Source organism: Puma concolor, chromosome B2 (assembly GCF_028749965.1).
Source record: "Puma concolor isolate L17-30 chromosome B2, mPumCon1.1.hap2, whole genome shotgun sequence".
Lineage (NCBI taxonomy): Eukaryota > Metazoa > Chordata > Mammalia > Carnivora > Felidae > Puma > Puma concolor.
The window spans coordinates 140868214-140891918 of record NC_141671.1 but is presented as its reverse complement, the minus strand read 5'-3'; the positions used below and the strand labels follow the sequence as shown (position 1 = coordinate 140891918).

At 37.8% G+C, this 23705-nt stretch overlaps 1 protein-coding gene across 8 annotated transcripts in view; it reads left to right on the top strand.

Annotated features, from left to right (window-relative positions):
• Nucleotides 1-23705, top strand: part of IPCEF1 (interaction protein for cytohesin exchange factors 1) — a 184795-nt gene that overhangs the window by 87075 nt on the left and 74015 nt on the right. For 4 of the 8 annotated variants that reach the window (XM_086708181.1, XM_025925304.2, XM_086708182.1 and 1 more), the window contains 3 exons: nt 6569-6621; nt 20260-20299; nt 20936-21105. In XM_086708181.1, the coding sequence (XP_086564307.1) occupies nt 6598-6621; nt 20260-20299; nt 20936-21105 (234 nt within the window). In that variant the 5' untranslated portion in view covers nt 6569-6597. Of the gene's footprint in view, nt 1-6568; nt 6622-20259; nt 20300-20329; nt 20567-20935; nt 21106-23705 lie in introns of those variants that run through there. The other 4 variants (XM_086708183.1, XM_086708185.1, XM_086708184.1 and 1 more) reach the window with 4 other exon arrangements.

Below are 23705 nucleotides of genomic sequence, written 5' to 3'. Positions count from 1 at the left end.
TTGTTCTGTTTACCCCCATGCCCCCCGAAACTCATATTTTCATTCTACTACTCCATGGATTTTTGTACAATTGTATAATTTATTTTTTGCTTCAAAAACTTTCATTGATGACATTATGCATTTCAGCAAAAAAAAATACATATTTAAACTGAAATTAATTTAATTTTTTGTGTGTCATAATTCTTTAAGCCAATAAGATTTCATTTGGAGTGGGTTATATCATATTTATTAGTAGTATATAATTTGACAACATGAATATGCTATTTTGACAAATAATGATTAATACAAGAGGTACATGTTTTTATTGAAAATGAACTATTTAATGAGATAGATGAGGCTTTTCCTCTAATTATGGAACTACTTCTAGGTAAATATTATTTATTGCTAGAATGAGAGAGAGTTCAGAGCAAATTTTAATCCTATTGTTGGTTTTTATATATGTAAGCACTTAAAACTGTTTTTCACATAAATAAATAGATGGAAATGAAGCACTTTTGAATTCTTGCCAAGTATATGCCAAGTATATGTGAGCTATCACAACTCCTTTTAATAATTAACAAACCATTAAAATAGATTTTCCTTTAATTTTGTTGACAGCAAAGAACTATATACCTCTTGATTTATGAAAGTTATTTGTTGTCTTGTCATTGGGTTCTTATACATTTTTAAGTCCTGGGAATTATACAAAAATCCTTTAGCAAAAAAACTCTTTTGTGAAGACATATCAAAAAACTCCTTCTTCCTTTTAACTCTTTTAACATATGGGCACCTTGCTTAAACTAATATTCTCATGAAGGGTTGGGAATAAGGCAAAATTATTACTTTCAAAACACTTTTGTCAGTGTCATTCTTATTTTTCATAAACTCCTTTGTGTGCTTTATAAGTATTTTTATCAAAATCTTGGACCTATATATTCAGTGTGTCAATATATAGATAACATGTGTGCTGTAACAAGGTTAGCTGAGCTGGTTCTCTTTGTCGAAACAATAAGCAAATGTGTTTACGTTAGTCTCCGTGACTACCATTTCACTTCTTAATTCTTCTGGGTTATGGCCATGTGCTTTGTTACGGAAGAGGAGAAGCCAGAGTTGGGCTTAAATTGTTTTGATGATTCTTCTGTCCCAAATTATCTTTGAATAATTTTGTTGAAATTTTAGATTTCATATATGTTCACTATTTTAAGAAGTGCTGAAACTCTAAAATTATTAAGTAAACTGTTTACCTAATATACATAGCCTCTACAATGGCACGTCCATGCCTAGGTCTCCCCACTTATTCCTCCCTGCCCCCACCCCTGAGCACATATTGTTTCTACCCATCAGCTCTTTGAATTAGGGAAGTCTGACATCAACACAGTGTCATCACCACATCTTGCAGATTGGGAAGGATAATTCTAGTGGGATATTCCTGACTGCACCATTCCCCTAAACAAACAAACAAACAAACAAAATTAGAATTTATAGGTTTTCCTTATGGAAACTCATCCAAAGTTGAGTACTTTTATTGTTTGTGTTTTTAATTCATTTACTCCCCAAATGTCTATTGAATCCCTGTGTGTACTAAGACTAGGGATACAGCAGTAAACAAGTGAACAAGAGAAGACATAGTGCCTGTCCTTCGGTCAGTTATACTATAGTGGGGAGTCAGATGTTAAAGAACCAATTGTAACATTAATAATTCAGTACAATTATGAGAACTTCTGTGTCTAAAAGATAACGTGCTGGGCGCCTAGGTGGCTCAGCCAGTTAAGCGTCTAACTTCGACTCAGGTCATGATTTCATGGTTTGTGAGTTTGAGCCCCACATCAGGCTCCCTGCTGTCAGCGCAGAGCCTGCTTCGGATCCTCTGTCTCCCTCCCTTTGCTCCTCCCACCCTGTCTGTTTCTCTCTCAAAAAAAAAAAAAAAAAAACATAAAAAAATTATTAAAACATTAAAAAAAAAAAGATAACATGCCAGGAGAGAATGCAAAAGGGGATTGATCTCTCAGAGGAACTGGGGAAAGCTTTCTTGACTAAATGACCTTTGGTCTACAGGCTTAAATGGTACGTATAGGTAAAGATTAAATGGTAGGTATAAACCATCTTGGGTGCGGGCTGTGGAAGAGCATGCGTAAAGCTCCTGAGATTAGTAGAAACATGTTTAAGGAATTAAAAAAAAAAAGCTAGTGAGTCAGGAAAGAAAGAGACATGGAAATGATCCAAGATGGGACTGGAGAGGAGGCAGAGGCCAGGCAAAGCCTTCCTTGTAGATTTTCATGATATTGGTCTTTACCTCATGTTTCAATGGCCATGGTAGAGATTTAAGGAGAGAGAGGATAGTTAAACGTGCATTGAAAAAACCTCACTCTGGGTAAGAAGTAAAGCTAGGACATCAGCTGGAATGTTTCTGCGATGGTTCAGGAAAGAGGTGCCTTTGACTATGGTGGTTGCAATGGGTGTAGACAGAACACACCCAAGAGACTGTTAGGAGTTTAAGGAATACAATATGTATAAGAGACATATTCTGCGCGATCAAAGGAAGGCTTAACATCAGTGTCAACAAACCCCAATGCTTAGTGGAAGAATCAGTGCTGAATTTTTCTCTCTGTCTTCTATCCTCTTCTGTCAGTTCTGCTTATTTTGCTATTAGAAATCTGGCCGAGTGAAGACATTCAGAATTCCACTGAAATAATAAGGTTTTCTGATGGTGTGATCTATTAGTTAAAAAAAACCATTTTGACAACTCTTGCCTAAGCTGTGTGCTTCCCTGGGATAGGCTCAGGGGCATGAAGATGTATGGGTCTTGCCTCTACCTTTGATATTCTCATTGTCCAATCAGGTAGACCTGCCCACAGCATCGTGGTATGTAAAATGCCATGGCTATTGAAGGGTTAATTATGAACACTGTCCTGTTGGGGGGAGTGAAGGTTAAGAGAATTTAAGAGAGCAGGCTGTGGAGCCTGGGTTTGAATCTGGAAATATCTGGATTCTAAGTTTCCGAGTTGCCTCTTCTGAGACATGGGAGTAATAATAGTGGATTATTCATAGGTGATTGTAACAATCAGATGGCATGAGACATGAAAATCATCAACTGGTAGAGGATGTAGTAATGGCTTAATAAATACAACAAATGTAGCCATTATGTTATTCTAGGGGAGGGGCTGGTGATCCCTCTGAATCAGGAAAGTTTACACAGCAATGCTTTACATCATATTTAAAGGGTATATATAGTTGACCTTTAATAAGTGTGTGCTTAAGGCATAAATATGTTTTATGATGGTAAAAGAATTTATTGAATATTTTTAACATGTCAGGTACTGCTATGAGTATTATAACGATATTTTCTCACTTCATTTTTGTCTGACCCTAAGAAAGAAATACTACTACAATGCCCAGTCATTTGCATATTTATAATACCAGTCATTTGCCCAATATTACACAGTAAATTGGCAAACTGAGATTTAAATCCAGTCCAGACCATTCCAAAGCTTTGCTCTTAACTTCTACAAGTTTACAACCTTCATTGTCTAAAAGTGCTGCTGAATGTAAACCAGCTTTTGCTTATTATGTATTTGCTCAATCAACGGATATTAAAAATACGTTGCTATAAAGAGCCAATCAAATATTTATAGCATTTTATCTGAACATTTTTTTTTATAAATAAATACTTATGGTAGGAAATAAATACATTGGGGAGCAAACAATACATTATGTGGTTATTCCAGTTCTCATAGATGATTACTACACACATTCTGCTACAAATATCTTCAGACTTTCCCCCCCCAGTGCACTGATGTATGAGATGTATGTATATAAACCTGTATTTTCATGATAAAAAGTGAATGATACCCTATTTTTTTCAGTAAGAATACATTATAAAACTCTTTGCATGTTTAGGACAGTAGTATATAGCATGGTAGATAGCAAATAGCGACGACTCCGCAAATGTTGGTGGTCGCTGATTGTCATCGCCGTCATCTCGGAAAACCACCCTCCAGCGAGGCTGTAATCATTTGACATTCCAACAACACGAAATTATTCTTTGCAGCACACCTTCACCAAATGTGGCTTCTACCACTTAATTTGTGTGTGTGTACTAATCTTGAAGAGTAAAGATGAAATCATGTTGTTTCATTTTGCACTTTTATTGCTAATGAGGTTAAACATCAGTCATTTGTATTTTTATTTTTTGAATTTTCTTCACTTGTTATTCTATTAGTTTGCTTATGATTTTCCTATCGGTATTTAAGAACTCTTTATAATGATGATTTTTAAAAAGTTTTTATTTCAATTGCAGTTAACATACAGTGTTATAGGGGCGCCTGGGGGGCTTGGTCGGTTAAGCGTCCGACTTCAGCCAGGTCATGATCTCGCAGTCGCTGAGTTCGAGCCCCATGTCGGGCTCTGTGCTGACAGCTCGGAGCCTGGAGCCTGTTCCAGATTCTGTATCTCTCTCTCTCTCTGCCCCTCCCCTGTTCATGCTCTATCTCTCTCTGTCTCAAAAATAAATAAACGTTTAAAAAAAATTTAGAAAAAAAACCCAAAAACATACAGTGTTATATTAGTTTTAGGTGTACAGTATAGTGATTCTACACTTCCATACAACACCCTGTGCTCATCACAGCAAGTGCAATTCTTAATCCCCACCACCTATTTCACCCGCCCTTCACCCTTCACCTCTCTCCACTCTCCTAACCATCAATTTGTTCTCTATAGTTAAGAATCTGTTTCTTGGTCTGCCTCCCTCTATTTTTTCCCTTTGCTTGTTTGTTTTGTTTCTTAAGTTCCACTGATGAGTGAAATCATAGGATATTTGTTTTTCTCTGACTTAGTTTGCTTTGCATATTACTCTTTAGCTCCTTCCACATTGTTGCAAATGGCAAGATTTCATTCTTTTTTTTATGGCTGAGTGGTTTCCCATTGTATATATACACCACCTCTTTGTTATCCATTCATCAGTCGATGGACACTTGGTCTGTTTCCATAAATTGGCTGTTGCAGGAAATGCTGCTATAAACAGCAGGGTGCATGTATCCCTCTGAATCAGTATTTTTGTATTGTTTGGGTATATACCTAGTAGTGTGGTTGCTGAATTGTAGGGCAGTTCTGTTTTTATCTTTTTGAGGAAACCCCTCCATACTGTTTTCCACAGTGGCTGCACCAGTTTGCATTCCCACCAAGAATGCAGGAGGGTTCCCCTTTCTCCACATCCTCACCAATACCTGTTGTTTGTTGTGTTGTTGATTTTAGCCATTCTGACAGGCGTGAGGTGACATAGTTTTGGGTAGCTTTTTTTTTTCTTCATTTGTAGTTTTGATTTGCATTTCCCTGATGATCAGTGAGGTTGAGCATCTTGTCATATGTCTGTTGTCCTAAGTATGTCTTCTTTGGATAAATGGCTACTTAGGTCTTCTGCCCATTTTTAAATTGATTATTATGTATTAAGTATATATTGCAGATATTATCAGCAGCTTGTGTTTTTATTTAGGTTTTAGTCTATTTTTTTAAAATAAATAAATATTAAGTAATTAAATTTGCCAGTCATTTTTACTGTGGTTTTTTTCATTTGGCATTTTCCAAATAAATGTTTTATTCATATCTATGTAATATAGATATGGTGTTTTTGACATTAAAAAGGGATATGCATTCTTTGAGATTTGGGAACCATGGTGTAAGGCATAAAGTCATGCAGATTATGAGTCTGTATCTCTGGTGGTAAGGAGAAAGAGATTGAAAGGCTCTCTGTTTTGGAAGAGTTTCAGTGGCTGGAGTATGTTTAGTAAGTTTCTTGCTGATCAAAGTCTGAAAATATGGGTTTTCTTTCTTTTTGTTTTCATCCACTTTTCTTGAAACCACAGAGCATGTTGTCTTTCAGGTCATCCACTACAAAGTGTAATACATCAAAAGCAGCTCATCTTCATACTAAAGTTGGGATTTCTGAGGCACGGGGATTAGTTACATTTTTGAAATTGTTTAGTGAATATAATCAGAATAGTATTCGATCAAATATTTCCCCATCTTACACTGTGTTGCTCATCATAAAGAGGAAAATATTTTCATTTTTCAGATACTTGTTTATATACAACACAATATTAAGTATGTAAGTAACATGCATGTCTTGCTGTAGATGTGAAAGGATACTGACCCATGTACAAATAAACTTCTGGCTTATTTTATGAACTCGGTTTTAAATGTTGCCCTATAGCTCTGTGTTAAAAGGCCACTGAGTTAATTGCTTTTATTGTGAAATTCATCAATCAAATTAGAAATGCTTCCCCCTGTATCAAAGAGATAATATCCTTTTTGTTTTTAATTTTTTAAATGTTTATTCATGTTCTTGATAGAGAGAGTGAGAGCAGGGGAGGGGCAGAGAGAGAGACACACATACACAGAATCCGAAACAGGCTCCAGGCTCTGAGCTGTCCGCACAGAGCCTGACGCATGGGGCTCCAACCCACGAACTGAAAGATTATGACCTGAGCCGAAGTCGGACGCTTAACTGACTGAGCCACCAGGCGCCCGAGATAATATGCTTTTATGAACACTTTAATCCCACATTTAACTGAGACTCCTTTGTTTTCTCTTCTAGCTTTTGTTTCTACCAACTTGACATCATACATGGCTACTGATGGCAATGCTCTTGTGAGTACTGTTTGGGACACTGCAGACTTAAATACTGTCAGTTTGATGAATGAGTAAAAAATAAACAAATTGATCTTGAGTTTGGCTAGCTAGTTACTGTCCTCCATTTCATTAGCCACGAGGGGATTAAATGATCCTTTTGTTAGGTTTCAGGGGGTTTCTTATGATCACCAAGCATTTAAGACTGCTAGCTATTTGCTTTTAAAGATCAAAAACATAACCATGATTTTAATATACAATACATAAATTGCCTCTGTGTTTTAGGTCAACTATGGTAATAGCACAACCTCTCATGCGACGTCTATGGGAAAAATTCTGCTAATTATTATGCTGAAATTTTAGGCTTTTTTGAAAATACTTTTACAGCTATAAATTTGCCTATTTAGGTAAATCCACTGAGCAAGTATGTTATCTCTATTAGACAAGGACACTTAGCAGAGAAAATTAGTTGATAAAATTAACATGATATTTCTAATAGGAGGGGGTGTGGGGTAGTGTGGGACTGTATAGTGTGTATCTTTTGGCAAATCTAATGACCTCATGATGGATGCATAGGATAGTTTTCGGAGTAGAGCCAAAAGCAGAACCAGAAATGGGGTATTGAGAGAATACAGTATAGACTTCCTGCAAAATAGGGGGCATGGACCATAGTTTCCTGATGCAAATTAGGAAATGGATGTCAAGGCAGGTTGTAGGAATCGTGATGGAGAAATGGAATGAACTAGAAAGCTCCTGGAAGGGACACCTTACTAAAAAGCAAGGCAGCTGATTAATTCTCTGCTTTGTTAACAATTTCCTATTCCAGAAATAGAGAAAGCAATGAGAGCACTTTAATTCTGATGCTAATTCTAAATGAGAAGGAAAAGCTTGCTAGTGATGAAAATGGTGGAAACTTTGGGAGACAGGACTGCAGAAAACTAAAAATGAAAACACAAATTATAGTTCATTATTTACCCTGGGAAATTTGCCATCTAAAACTTGCGGAAAAGGCAAATGTGATCCCTTGGACACAAACGAGTAGGTGTTGTTTGATCATAGAAATGTGAATAATCATGATGAAGATAAAGAAAGGGAACACCTAAGAGAATAAATGAGGCCGCAGTGGGAGACTTGGCCAAGGTTAAATATGAAGGCATATGTATAGGGTGTTCAAGGAAGGTCCTGTGGTCAAGGGCAAAAGACAGGCATCACAGATTTGTAAAATAGTCAGGAACACTAAAGCTTAGAGTTCCCAACGTTTATAAAAATTTTTAAAAAGAAAAAGTGCATATGATGATAAGGACATGTTATACAAAGCAAAGAAATGCAAAGGAAGAACTGGAATGGTTAGATCCTTGAGAAAAGTAATGGAGGGTTTGATTTTTTTTTTACATTATTTCCCTTTTCTACTGAAAGAATGTAGTGTTCCAACTGGAAGGAGTTGATCTTATATATTTAAGAAGAAATGGAAACTAAGATAGTAAGAGAGCAGTTAAGCACTTTAAGAAATTCATTCACTCATTCAAACATTCATTTAAAGTTCACTGATTACCTGTCCCAACTCTATCATTTATCACCCACTGTACTAGGTAGGAACTGGAGATTTAAGTATGACCTGAAACATGTTTAAATCTCGACATCTTAAGTAGAGTATAACCCTGGCTATTGGTGCACACTGAAGATTTGATTACCAAAGGACTAACCTACCACCCACACAATCCGCAATTGACAGCCAGCACCACTGCAGTATGTAACCTGCTTCCCCTTGGACCCAGGAGCAGGTAGATTCCACCCTCATTGGTGGGAACTCTGGCTATTTATGGGTCTTTCTCATTTCATGAGCCATCCTCCACTCCCAGACTTAATCAGCTCAGCTCTCCTCGTGTGCCTATTTACCTGTTATTTTTATCTCGCGGCCATCAGTGTCTAGGTGGTACGGCTAAACATCTCAAGCATTTCTTCCAGTTGCTTTTCAGTGGTTACCCTACTTTATATTTCCATTCAGAAAATTAGTTCAATTTTCTGCTGTCATTTGTTCTCTAAATAAAATGTAGCACAGGAGACCTATTTTTATGCTAGGTAGTTTCAGTAGGCTTGACACATTTGACCTAATCACATCCTGAATCACACTTCATTTCCAATAACCTAACGTTTATTGAGCTATATGTGCTGAGCCTTCTGTTTGGTGCTTATGATGGGGAACTTACCATCAGCAGGGGTGAAGGCCAGTACTTTTAAGGCACTTTTGTTGATCGTGACCTGATAGTTGCTGAGGTTGGCATGGTAAATTGTGCCAATAAAATTGCCCAAGAAACTAGATTCTAAGCATCTGAGATTTTATTATGTGTGTGGTAGAATAGCGTTTTTTCTGGTTAAGCTGAGTTGTTCATTATCTGATAGTAGCCTTTTCTCTCCTCTGAAAAAAACAGAATTTTTAGAGCTAAAGCTTCCCAGAGAACCAAAAGTATTCACTCACCAAGTTCCATTGGTTTCACCTTCTTGGTATTTCTTTGTCTTCACGGCACAACACTGCCCTTCCCTATCCCTGCTGGGATCCTTGCCTCTGCACCGGCTCCCCCCCCCCCAACCTCCCTTGCCCCTCCAATCCACCTGCCATGCAACAGACTGAGTGAACTTTCTTAAACGCAAATAACATTGTGTCCCTTGCCTGCTGACATCTGTTCAGCGGCTTCCCATTGACTTTTGGGTAAACCTCATACTTTCAAATGTAACTTACAAGGTTCTGTGTGATGTTGGCTTTACTACTCAGTGTGGTTATTCCCCAACACTCTGTGGTGGGTGCCTTCTGGTTCACACCTGCATTCCTGTATTAGAGCCTTTGATGCTCAGGCCTTCATCCTTGGGACCTTTGTTTTTATCAACCCGCGGGGTGATTCCCCTGACTCCCCTGACTCCCTGATCCTGGGTAATGGCACTTCCATATGGACCTCATTATCCTTGTTCAATTCTTTCTTTTCTGCATTTGACTGGAAGCTGTGTAAGAGCTTGCTTGCCTCTGAATCTTGGGTCCTTGGCACGGAGTAATTGTGCAAGAACTGGGGGTTGAATAAACAAAAGCCACAAATGACCAAATCGTGGCCTGAAATAAAGAATTAGCATAATCATCTCTAGGATCTGGGTCATAGCTTGTTGGGAAATCTATAACATAATCATTAGATTTGGTACAATCCCTAAACATTTCTAAGAATCCACTTGTGTAGTCCTCCATATTTATAAGGCTTTCCATGCATCATGCTGTGGTGATAACACAGTATTATACACTAAATGAGTATTGCTTATTTTTCTGATATGACTAGTTTCTCACTAAAATAAAGAAATAGATGAATAAGCAAACAAACAAATCACAATTAGCATACATGAATCTTAAAGGCTTGATTAAGAAAGTTCTCTGTTCTCAGATTTTAGTAACAATGTTGTAGCCAAGAAAGGAAAACAGCCTTACCTTGAAGATGACAAGGGTTAGAGGGAATGCTACACATCATCTCTTGTATCATCATATTTAGTTCTTTCACCTAAAGCTTCTGAGAATTCTTACTTTCAGGGATGGCTCTTGTGGGCAGGAAATGGTCAGATTCATCTTAGATAAGAACCTTATCACAGTGGTTTCCCAAGAATTCTTTTAAATAAAATTGTTTTATTAAATATTGCCTAAATGTCAAGTGAAAACTTGTTCCTGAAACAGAAAACTCTGCATATGAATCATGGTAACTTTGCTCAGTTTTCATGCTCCATGAGGACAGCAGGCTCATTGAATGGGAAGGGACATTTACTTCTGGTGCCGTGGCTGGGTTCATCTGCTGCTTCCTGGACTGTCATCTGTGGGATGATTTGTCTAACAGCAAACCCGTATTTGTTGTGTTTACTTCACAATAAAGCTCTGCATTCATCACTTACGGAACACTTGTTGCCTGGGTGTTCTGTGTGTGGTGAACAGTCTAGACATGATTCTCGTCCCCGTGGGGAACTGCCTGCCCCTCACTTGAACTCTGTGCTCATCGTGTGTGCCTCAGGGCTGGGGTGATATTCAGGGATGAAGTGAGGAATTTAGTTTTCACATTTTTGATTTACTAAAAAGAGCTCACATTTTGGCAGCTTGTTCATTTAGGCCACATGAACATAACTCCGTTATGCCAACACTGCTGTGCACAGGCCTTGTGCACAGATCAAACTTGGGAGGCTGTTTCACATATTTGCTGTTCCAAGTAGGACTTCCGGTGGAACAGTGCCTGACAGCTGTCTGGGGAGCAGATTACCGGGTAGGGTCTTGTTAACTACCACTGGAAAACTTCTGTCCCCCTTTCCAGTGCTCTTCTTTTGTCCCCTGCATTCTTATTTCTTTGGTTTCAGATTCTTACTATTTGTAGGACATGGTTAAAACAGGATGCTGGAGAAAGCTGCAATAGTTTTTGAGGAAATGGTATTTTAGATAAAAGTAGAGATTTGTTGAGCACAAGGTTATTTTACCTTCAAAGAAATATCAAGGGTCAACACTTCAGGTGGGTTCAAATTTAGTGTCAGTTAATACCAGAAACTTTTCTCTATGCATGTGCTGCTTTGGGGGTAAGAAAGGTATTGGGGCAATCTTCATGTTGCTTAACTGTGCTGATGTTATTTAGTGGGGGCATTTCTCAGCTCTGTGTAATCAAGCAGTAGATGGCTTTCCAGGTATTTGTTAAATCTCCACATGTGCCAGGACTACTAGTAAGGCATCATGTGAAGTACAAATTGACATAGGACATAGTCAGTCTTTTGGCACATATTTATTGAGTGTCCTTTCTGTGTCAGGCATTGGGCTAGGTGCTAGATTTTGAAGTCATGATATGATCAAGAACATCAATTATGTCTTGAAGTCTTGGCCAATCATTGAGTCTGTGGAGAGTTATAGTCATTCAAGCACGAGCTGATAAGAGATAAGAAAACTTGAAGAATCAAATGAAGAGGGGTAATGATTGAATAAACATGTGAACTAGAGGAAAGGCCTGAGAGTACTCACAGGTTCTGAGTTGGACCATCTGGTGGATAGGGTTACCATCATGTATGCACCACACAGATATATAAACATAAATTATAATATCTGTTGCCGAGCCATCAGCAAAGTATGGTGGGATATAGAAGACAGAATAGGCCAAGTAACATAGAGTTAAACAATAGGCTTAGGAGTCCTACTGGCTTGGGGTCCAGTCTTGGCTCTGCTTCTCGTTATGTGTGATCTAAGGAGACGTTACTTAACTTCACCGAGATCAAGTTCCTCATTTGTGGAAAGGAAGATAAAAATAGTACCTATCATGAGGATTTTGGGGAGATAATATGAGGCAATTATTACAGTGACTACAAATAAATATCACTGCATGAATGTAAGACTATCATAGGAGCTAACTGCCTTCTAAAGTCAGAGAACACTTCATGGATGAGGTGGCATTTGACTTGGGTCAGAAAGATGAGTGAGCATTAACCAGATGAAAAATGGGGTAGGGAATAAAGTATTCAAAAGTATGGAGTTGTCAAAATACTTGAAATTTCTGCATAATAGAATAAAGTTTAAGGTGCCAGGAAAGGAAATGAATAGATGTCTTGGTGGCATAGTGAGGCTACTATGAAAAGGGAATTTCTTGTCACTCAAACTGTGATTTCAAGATAGAATCTTATCAATGAAATGACTGGTTTCCTTTCAGTAATGGTCCTGTGTGTTCACACTCTGATACTATACTATGTTGTAAACATAGAACAATGCTAGACAAAGAGAAATAGGGAAAACCAAAAAAGCGAAGATAGGTTAAAAATACAGTAAAAGCTCTGAGGATCAGAAATGAAAAGCAGCAAGCAAGACTGAAGCTATGGGACTAATGGGTACCTTGTCCGGAGGGAGAAAGTAGTTTGCCTCCTGGACCAGTTTAAGGGGATTAAAAACTGCTCCTAAATGTGATGAGAGCTACATTCATTTCTTGGTGACAAATAAACAGGGGCTCCCCGACTTGTGAAAGGTGCTAAAGATGAAGAGAAAACAATAGTCAAACCACTGCCTGGGCTTAGGCAATTAACCCCCTACAGGATAGGGAGTGGGAGACAGGAACACAGCCTCAACATCAGGAACTGAACCTAGTCACCAGCTAGATTAGTGACTGGGTATGCAAGATTCATTATGATCACCTCAACACATGATTGTAGGACTGATTCTACACCCAGTAGAGGCAATCTGCAAACTGATAAGAAGGGAGCCATGGGCACAATAGGGGAAGGGGAGAAGGAGAGAAAGAGAGAGAGAGAGAGAGAGAGAGAGACAAGAGAAGAGAAAAGAGAATGGATAAACAAAACCTCTCTACTCATATTCTGTAAACTTAAAATACAAAATAGATTTTTTAAATGCCAAGAAAGATAGACTATACAATAAAAATTCAAGGGAGACTTTATTTTACATGAAATCAATTTTTAAAAGCCTGACAGAAAAATTTAAGTACGAAACTCAAAATATCTTTGAAAAATTTTTGAAAGATTATCAGGCACAAGTAAAAAAATATGAAAACGAAGTGGGTTTTAAACATATCTAGAAGTATTAGAAGTGAAAATATATTCTTTGAAATAGAATGTGCAGCCAATGGTATTAACTCAACATTGGATCCTTTCAAAAAGAATATTGGCAAATTAAAAGACATACAGAACATATGTGGTACTGAGAGAGAAACAGATTAAATATTAAGAAAAAGAAACTAATATATATTTGATAGTAGTGGCAAAAGAGGAGAATGAAAAGAAATGTAGGAAAGCATTATTGAATATCTCTGCTAATTTTCCATGCTTAAAAAAGGATACAAATGCTGTTATCAAAAGTTCACTCTAGGGGCGCCTGGGTGGCTCAGTCAGTTAAGCGGCCGACTTCAGCTCAGGTCACCATCTCGCGGTCCGTGAGTCCTGTAAATCCTCATTAAATGGACTGTTAGAGGAGGTACTCCAGGAAAAAGAAAAGTGAACCCAACAGACAGATATTTGATAAAGGAAACAAAGGTGATCACAGAAATTGATAACATATGGCACTAAATTTAATTGTCTATTGATGAGTAATGATGGTAATAATAACATTTTAACAGAAGAATAAAAATCTAGAATATAGTGCCAAGAGAGAAGGCATCGAAGCAGGAGTTAAAATGGGCTGAATTGGGGCACCTGGGTGGCTCAGTCGGTTAAGCGTCTGACTTCGGCTCAGGTCATGATCTCACGGTCCGTGAGTTTGAGCCCCGCATTGGGCTCTGTGCTGACTGCTCAGAGCCTGGAGCCTGTTTCAGATTCTGTGTCTCCCTCTTTCTCTGACCCTCCCCCGTTCATGCTCTGTCTCTCTCTGTCTCAAAAATAAATAAATGTTAAAAAAAAAATTTAAAATGTGCTGAATTACGTGACATATTCATGATGAATTTAGAAATACTAAATTAAAATAGTAAATTGAGCATCAGAGGAATACCATGTAAGGAAATGGAAGAAAGGGAGAAAATAAAATAAATGTAAACTGAAAACACAAAATGAAACTACAGTAAATGTTAGTAGATTAAACACCTATCAAGAGGCATATATATTCATATTTAAAAAAATAAAAATCTGATTATAGGATGTTTATAAAAGAAATAGAAAAAGTAAACAAAAACCGTACACACAGAAATACCACACAGAAAGATTGAAAATAATAGAAATACTAATAAAGTTATAGCTCCAGCAACAAAATTTACATAGGGATAGGAGATATTTGGAAAACAAAATTAGCAACTTTGAGGTTTACATTGAATGCTTACAAAACTTGACTATGTAGCAAGTCACAAATAAATGTTAGCATATTTCAAGAAATTGATACCATAAAGATTGTGTTTTCTGAACAGAAAGCAATGACATTAAGACTCAAAAAGAAAAAGATTAGTAGAAAGTTCTCATAAGTTAGGAAACTTACGAGTACATTCTAGAATATCTCACTGGGTGGAGAGAACTGACTTAGAATTGAAAACCAGGGAGATTCAGGTAGAATTTAGATGTAAATTTATAGCTCTAAATATATTATTAAAAGCAAAGAATGATAATAAATGAGAAATCACCTGCAGGAATTAGAACAAGAATAACACAGTAAATATAAAGAAAATTAAAGATATAGGCATAATAAATTAAGAGCAGAAACTAGTGGAATAGTTTAAAAAAAAAGAAGCAAGTGGAAGGATTTCTGAAATTCTGAAATAGGACCCCAATATATACTCTAGATTGCAGAGAACTGAACATATATTGCAGGAGATTCTAAGTAGGATTCTTGAAAGCAATTTGGAATATATCCAAAAAGTTAAAGAATATTCATATTATAACTCATGGAGTATATATTTCTTCCTTCTTTTGTTACTTTTTATTATTTTTAAAGGAATAGAATACAAATACAGTCGTGTTTTCCTATTGACGCCTTCCTTTTTCCATTTCCCTCTCATTCACCCCAAGTTACATTGTGATGTTTATCATTCCCATGCAACTTTAGTATTTACACGCAATATTTAACAATCTTATAAACAATAGCATTATTACAGGCATTTAATTTTCAACATGGCGTTTTTGAGATTTGTTTTGCCCAGGTAGCGCTATTTCTGACAGACCATGGCACTAAAGGAAAAGGACGCTGTTTATCCACCCACATACGAAACACATAAGCATTCTACAGTTGTGTATTACCAGTACAATGGTGCAATTAACAAACTGTGATCTCCACTGTGCATAGGGGCATGTGTTTCTCTGGGCTGGAGTATTTATCTGAGAGTGGATCTTTCTTTTTTTTACACTGGCAGCACTTGATGTTTTGGACTCCCCTTTCTTTCAAATCTCTTGGTCAAGGGGCATCTGGGTGGCTCATTCAGTTAAGCGTCCCTACTTTGGCTCAGGTCATGATCTCACAGTCTGTGGGTTCAAGCCCCGCATCCGGCTGTGTGCTGATAGCTCAGAGCCTGGAGCCTGTTTTGGATTCTGCCTCCCTCTTTCTCTGCCCCTCCCCTGCTCATGCTCTGTCTCTCTCTGTCTCAAATATAAACAAAAACATAAAAAAATTTAAAGACCCCCCACAAATCTCTTGGTCAATTCCAGGACAATCCCTCCTCTGATTTTCTGTATCTTTTCATTAGCTGTTATGTTCAGTCTCCTTGATTGTTTCTCTGTTGCTACTGTGTAACGTATTGGGCCTCCTTCAGATTCTGACTTGGAGTCTTTGTCCTTCTGCACACATGGCTGATCTTATCCTAGCTCAAGTTTTGTACTCTCTATACGTTGATGGTTCCCAATTCTATATCTTGTTCCAGATTTTCTCCAAATCCCTAGACCCTTAAGTACAACGTATACAGAGCATTTCCACTTAGATGCCTCATATGTACATCAAATTTGCTGTTTACTACTGGACGTGTATATTTAAAACTATGCTGTCTATATTGCTGTCATTTATCCAATTGTCTAGGCTAGAAACTCCAGAATTTCCCTGGCATTTCACTCTCCCTCACTTTCTGCATTCTCTCCCTCCTCCTCACTCTCCCCTTCTGGCCCCTCCTCCCTTTTCCAGCTCCTCTCTTTGGCTCCTTCTTTCCTCTCCTTCTCCCCCTTCTTCCTAGTCTTCCCACTTTATTCCTTCTTCTGTCTCTTCTATGCCTCCAGCTTCCCCTCACATTCTAGTCCCACTCACATTCCCTGTCCTGCTCCTTTATATAACATCAACAGTGAGCGCAAATATCGTAAGAAGCTGCCACTAGTTTTGTTCTTGAAATAAACTTTTGCACATTGCCATTTATTTCTATGACATTGGGCAAAATACTGGACCTCCATTTGCTTCAGTTTTCTTCTTCTGTAAGATGGGGACACCTAGGCCATAATTATTGTGAAGATTCAATCCAGGTATTTGTGAAAAGACTCAGGGCAGTGCCTAGCACATGGCAAACGTTCTACAAGCTTTATATATATTTTCTAGCTGTCATGATCTCCTGTTCCTATTATTATTAGAATGTCTATTATTTGACTCCAGTTTTTACTACTAGAGATTTTTTTTCATATGAATTATTGAGTAATATTTAAGGTAGGTTAGTCTTCTGAAAAAAAGTAAGTGAATTTTTCATGTATTTTCTCTGGTAAGATTTTAATAGTTAAAAGCTTTAAAACTCCCTATATAAAGTTGAGTTTACTTTTCCAGGAAGGAGACACGATCTTTGTGGGGGAAAGGTGTTCGTGGAGAAACGTTGCTAACAACACAGTCAGTTGGAATTGGCTTGACTAAAATACTTAGGACTTTTGTACCTTGGTTAAAGTATTGATAACTTGAAATTGACAATGATGTGAGGCTTTACACCATGGAAACTGGTAAATGCCACAGATCATGGTGCATTTACTAGCGTATCATTGTACAATTTTGCTGAAGACCAGAAGAATCGTTATGAAGTTTCATGAAGTGACAAACCACGTTGCTGTGAATTTCAATGTATCATGGAGGTAAATGGTGCCCACAGGATTTAACAATTACTATATAGATTGGAAGTCACTAGACTAATTACTCTGTAACCTGAGTGTTAGCGCCATCATTAGGCATCAGAGGAAGGTCCCTTTGTATATTTTGTTCTGGTTCCTTTGTATGTTTATGTGTGTTTTGACTGATTAATAACCACATGAATTTCTGTAACTGTTTTGTAAAATTAAAGTACTGCTTTCCAGTAAAAAGGGAATATATATTTAAAAGAAAAATTTCCCCCCAATTTTAGAACCAAGTTAGTGCAAACTCAGAATTTAGGATAATTCTTCATTTTTACCCACAGCATCCCAACGGGAAGATCTTATCAGGCTTTGGACACTTGTTCTGATAACGAGTTATAATTCCACTATTGAAAAACTATCTCATAAATTGCTTAACTGGTTGCTCGGCTTTTTTTTTTTTTTCACTTACCTAGTGAAAAAAAAAAACCCACATGTAACATCTTCTTAAAACTGACTAGTTAGTGGGTTCCACTTCCTGTTGTGAGGAGTAAAATGTATCTTAAACTCACTGAAGTTCTGAAGATTGTTTTCATTCTCTCATCTAAACCAATTTAGGTTTCAAATTCACATATTTGAGGTGAAACTGAAACTCCCTAAAATTTGTTATTTCTATAATATGTGCTCTGTTTCTGGTTGGGGGAAAACAGTTTTAACAGTTAATACAGATTTTATAATAATTTGCCTTAGGGGAAGTATTGTCAGAGGAGAGTGTCCTCAATGACTAAACTCCTTTACCCCCATTTAAAAAAGGTCTAAATTCTTTCTTGGTGTTGAGTGTTCACTCTCTTTGAGGTATTGTCCTACTTGCAACTCCCGATCTCACCCAGCCCAGACATAAGATTCTAGCAAACACCAAGGGCTGGTCTTGGGCAAAATTGAGGTAAAACCTATAGATTCATTTGGGCGTTCTCTAGAGCCGGCCCTAGGGTTGGATGGATGAGTTGGAGAGTTCCCAGTCCCATTTGGGGCTCAAAATGGGTGGATGGAGGAGATTCACTAGTGCTCAGTCAGGAGAGATGGACCCAATGGTGCCCGCCTTTACAGACTCTACAGTTGTCTTCTTGTGACTTTCCCATGCTTTGTTCTTCTTAGAGCTGCTCTTTTTCTATGAACTAAATGTGACTGACCTTGGTCATCTGGGGCCAGAACCTTCTAGGAAAGCCTCTGTTCCCACGTCTAAATTTACCTACTCTCTCCTTTGTCTTTAGTCCTGACTCACCTAAGTTTTAACTATTCAAATGATACACATATTTGGGCTAATATATATATATATATATATATATATATATATATATATATTTTTTTTTTTTTTTTTTTTGGTTTCCCTGATCTCAGATAATTGCTTAGTAAAAAGACCCCAGGAGACCATTGGAGGGAATGGTGGGAATTTCAGACCAAGATGCAGGTCAGGGTGGGAGATATCTGTTGAAGAGGCGCTGAGACGACCTTGTCGTCACAATATGCCTAGATTTTTGTCACGTGTCAGGACTGTAATAAATCTATTCTTGCCTAAAACTTAGGGCAGTCACTGCTTTTGTTATGCCCTTTTCTCACAAGGATGATTGATTCCTGCAGGACTAAAATTGTATTCTAACATTTGTAAAATACAAAGTCAGTATGAGATTTCCCAGGAAAAATAATTTAAGCACATTGACTTCATCATCGTTGCTGAAGGAAATACAAGTCCCACTTATCCTAAAAATGATGCAATTTTTATTAGTATAAAGTATTTGCTTATATCGGTAATAGTGTAATATATTATATATAGTCATATAATGTTTTTTGCTTTTCAGATAATTTTCACATACAACCTTGTTAAAAAATCTATAAGACCTTTATATTGGGATTATAGAAATATCTTGACTTTACAAACAAGGAAACGGGTTCTGAGTGGTCAATTGACTTTTTCCTGGTAACACAGCTACCCAGGCAGGAGCTGATTTCAGGCCCCTGGATTTTTAAATCCTACCCTCTTTCCCCTGTATCATATTCCCTCTTGAAACATATAGTAGTACCATACACAATAGCTATTAGGTCAATAGTTAGGTATGCAGAATACTAGCCAGGAACATCTATATTATAAAATGTTGTGGTAAGATTGTATGTCAACCATTAGAGCTGCTTTGCGATTATGTACAATATTTTTAAATTCTCTACTTGTTAACATAAAAGATTAAATCTTTTATAGATGAGTAAATTCAGCTTAGATAATGTGCAACTTCTTTAATCTAAAACGTCTCTCCACACACACACACACACACACACACACACACACACACTGCCATTTGAAAGCTTTTTTCTTTTTTTTTTTATTATCTATGTTTGCTGATAGTTTGATCTTACACATATTGTTTAAAATGTATTGTGAAAGATGTGTATTTCAGATATATTATCTTATGTCTGATTTGAATATCTGAAGAGCTAGTATAAAATAGAAGTTGAAATTAACTTATCTTCTGTGAAACATGTGAGAAACATTCAGAGATGCTTAAAGACAGAATGAGTAATTTGAATCTGGCTGTAGATAAGAATTTCCTGATAAGGAGGATAGATACTTAGATGTCACCAAAAGAGGTTGTGGGACTTCTTTTTCTGGGATATTGAATTCATGTGGTGTAGGTGTAACCCTAGATGGGGGCAGGGCCATGGATTTAACAATCTGATACGAACCCGTAGTATTGTGAGATCGCAATTGGCTTCCCGGTTTATTTAATTAATTGGTGTTATTTAAAAAATTGCCAGGGAAGAAGCAGGATCTGTTTTTTGATTCTGACACCCACAAAAAAGTCAAAGGGGAAATATTTCATTATTTTTAAGAACTTCAGTGCACACTGTCCTGCCCTAACAGAAGTGGTAGCATTAAAACTGTCTGTGGTGGAAACAGGAAACATTAGTGATAAACGCCGAGTTACGCATCTTCGTATCTTTCTTCAGGTTCAGCTCAACGTATACCATTCTAATTAGCACATTTTGTGCCTCAGCGAGTAGCTCCCCTTTAGCTCTGCTTGGAGAGTTTTTTTTAGCTTCCATCCTGCTCATAAACACTGCCACCCCCTCCCTCCTTCTCTCTTTACAAATGTTACAACACAATCAGAAATTTCCTCTTTTCTTTCCTTCCTGCATTATCAGCAGGTTCCCTTGCGTCAGAAGCAGAGAAAGAAAACTCAAGGTAATTAGATCTCTTTTGTTATCTTTATCCCCTTTTCGTGTGCGTGAGTGTGGGTTTTCTCTCGGATGCCTTCTTTGGGATCAGATTTATTTATTTTTTTGTCTGTCTTATGCTCATATCAGAAGGTGGATGGCAGATTAAATTTTTGGTTATTTTTGGCTCGATTTTAAGAAATGACGGCATGCTGTTCATTTGGATTAATCCCTCGTGGTATGTCAATAAAGCTTAGAAAAGCTGGCACCCGAGTCGGGAAGTAGCTGTGTTTAGGTGGGCATTAACCCTTCTCTATATTGCATAATGACTGCTATTATTTTGAAAGGAGCTGTGTTAGTACGACGATATGCCTGCCAGGCTCATGATTTGAATTTTTTCAATTTATTCTTGTTGAATAATATTCTTAGACTAACACTTGCATATTAGCCTCCCTCTTTCTTTGGTCATATCTTGTACCTTCTAAGCACCAAATGAATGCTTAAAAATAAAATAAATATTAATTCTTTTCTTTTTTTGCATTTACTTTGCATAAATTTTAGTAAAAAAAAAAATCAGCTCTCAAGAGGTAAACAACAGTTACCTTTCACTTGGTCATGTAAATCAGGGTACTGTGTTATTTACCTTCTCATATAATTGCTGCAGGTTTTTTCACGATGAGTCGGAGGAGGATATCATGTAAAGACCTGGGACATGCTGACTGCCAAGGGTGGCTGTATAAGAAAAAAGAAAAAGGAACTTTCCTAAGCAACAAATGGAAAAAGTTCTGGGTGGTGCTGAAGGGAACGTCGCTCTACTGGTACAGCCACCAAATGGTGAGTCTACAATATTCCTCTCCTTTCAGCTGCTTTGACAAGGGTGGCTTAAACATCACTGAGGACCAGGTGGTTCCTATGGGAAAGTTCATTTTTATTTCTGGAACTTGGAACAGAGCAGATAAATAAGTTCTAGAAACCTTTTCTGATCCAATAGATAGGAAGGCTATTGCACTCTATTTTACGGAAGACAGAAATCATCCTGCTTGACTCATCTTTGGTTGGAGAGGGCTGTCCAAACTTGTATCTATCTATGAATGTTACTACTCTTCCATGAGAAATTGTACTCATTTCAAGACTTATATGGATAGCACTTTATATGGAAACTTTTTGTTATTAAGATTTCTAGTAAAATGGGGAATCGGCTTTAAGACCTATTAGGGGTATAAACTGATTCAGTCCACAGAATGTATTTTCATTTCTCCTCCTTTACTATTTTTTCCTCTGCCCTTTATTGGGTGGGTTGGTTTTAGAGTCGCTAATCCGCGTACCAGCACTGCGTTGCTGACTGTTGTCTCTTGTTCCCTGGCATGCTTGGTGATGGCATTAAAGTACGATGATCAGACAACACTTGAAAAGAAAGTTACCTGATTTGTCCTTAATCAGCGGTACACTTCTGTGGTCTGCTTCACAGGCTAGTTTTCTGTTGGGAAGGGCTGGAAATAAAGTTATTATGAGAAGGTTTGCTGAGCGTTCCTGGCTAGCAACATTTTTGAAGACAGCGATGTTGAATATTGAATGAGTAGAGACTTTTCATATAAGAATTCTCTCCATTAACCCCCAGTGGCCAATTGCTGATCTCAGGAGAGCTGGAGTTTCTTTTGGGGTCTAATGAAGTTCAGCAATGGATATCCTTTAAGCAGTTAAGGGGAAATTACTTAGGAATTGCCCCTAAGCAAGAGCCATCCTTTCTGTATGACGCCATTCTTCTAAAATGGCTTGCGGATCCCCATCACTCAAGTAACAGAGCTTTAGAGCATGTAACTTCATAACTGTAATAGAGGTGCTGTATATAGTTTGTGGATTTTAGTGGATCAACTTACATTCATTGGGCATTAATAAGAAATTTGTTACCCATATGCCCCTAGGCAGCTGTTATGTAAAGACTTGGTAAAACTGGACCCAAATCCAACTCCAGTGCTCTGGAATAAGCATGTGCGCCACCCTCCCCAACCCATCCAGCCCGCTGTGCTTCTTTCTCTACAACCCCTCTCCAGCCCCCTGTTCTCAGGCTAATTGCTTTGGTTTCACCCCATGCAAAACATGGTACAAAGTCCTTTATTGAGTTCCGTAAAATATATGTTTATTTAAGGCTTCAGTGAGCTGTAACAACTTTATCAAAGATTTGGGAGGGTTTCAAGAGAGAATCACTTTGCGGAGTATGCAGGTACCCACTATCTCCCTTCTCTCGTCTCCCCTTCTGGGCATATCTGTCATCTCTTGTTTAACATGGAATAGTTTTACCCACATTAAGGCAACCTAGGGCTGGGGTTGCACCTTCTGTCTTCGGGGATTTTTCCTAAATGAACACAGCTTTTTTTCTTAGGAGGAATTAAGGTCATTACAGATTTTTTCCTCCTGTTTCATATGATTTTTGGCTCTTGCTTTTGGGTAGTTGTGGCCAGTGATAATCTGCATCTTTTATAAATTGAGAGGACTTACTGACACACCTTTCAATAGCTCTCTGGGAATTTCCAGAGGCTGTTGGAAGGATTGGGTATTGATCAAGCCTGGCACATCCGTGGGAAGTAACAAACTCAGATAGAGGTATGGCATTAATTTCCTCAGTGAAATTATTGAGCAAATATGTTCTTGGTGCTGTCCCCGTCTTCATAGAATTTAAAGGAAGCCCCTTCTGAATCACACACAGTTACAGATTTGGCTGGTTTGGTTCACTGGCTCATCGCTTCTCGGCCTTTTGGCTAAGATCAAGTGTGGTTCACTGGCTCATTTGGCTTAAGCTTCTCTTACAGCAGCAACTTAGAGGACAGTTACCTGTTTTAGGCATTAGGAATCTCATGCTTCCACAGGGAGCAGAAATGTCATCTGAGATGAGATTGGAAAGAGGTAAAGGAGAGAGCCATCTGGCACCCTCAAGCACCCTATCCTCATTTGCTTTCATGCAGATGTATAAAGCAATATTCAGGGAGCAAATCATGTACCTGAATAGAGTTAGGTGAGCGATATTGAATGGAGAATAAGTTTACTGTTATCTGGCCTTGGAGTTATCCTGATAAACGAGTGATATGTAACAGAGGGACCTCCAGCTCCCTAATTTTATGACTCTATTATAGAGAAATTCTCACTTTCTCTCTTTCCATGCACACACGCATACATACACCCACATGAGTGGGCGTGCGTGCATACCCTGACATCTTAATTACATGTTTGTGATGAGGAAAAAAGGCTACTCAATGAATACTTAATTAGCAGTCATATTCCTGGTATCCATGTGAATGTCAACTGTGAAATAAGAACCAAACACATGTCCTCAAGCTAAGAACGTTTATTGACTTTCTGCCACGCAAGGAATTCAGATTCAACAAAGTAGTTCCCAAGGCACTTAATGCCTAATGAGCAAACCTCTTATTCTCTCCTCT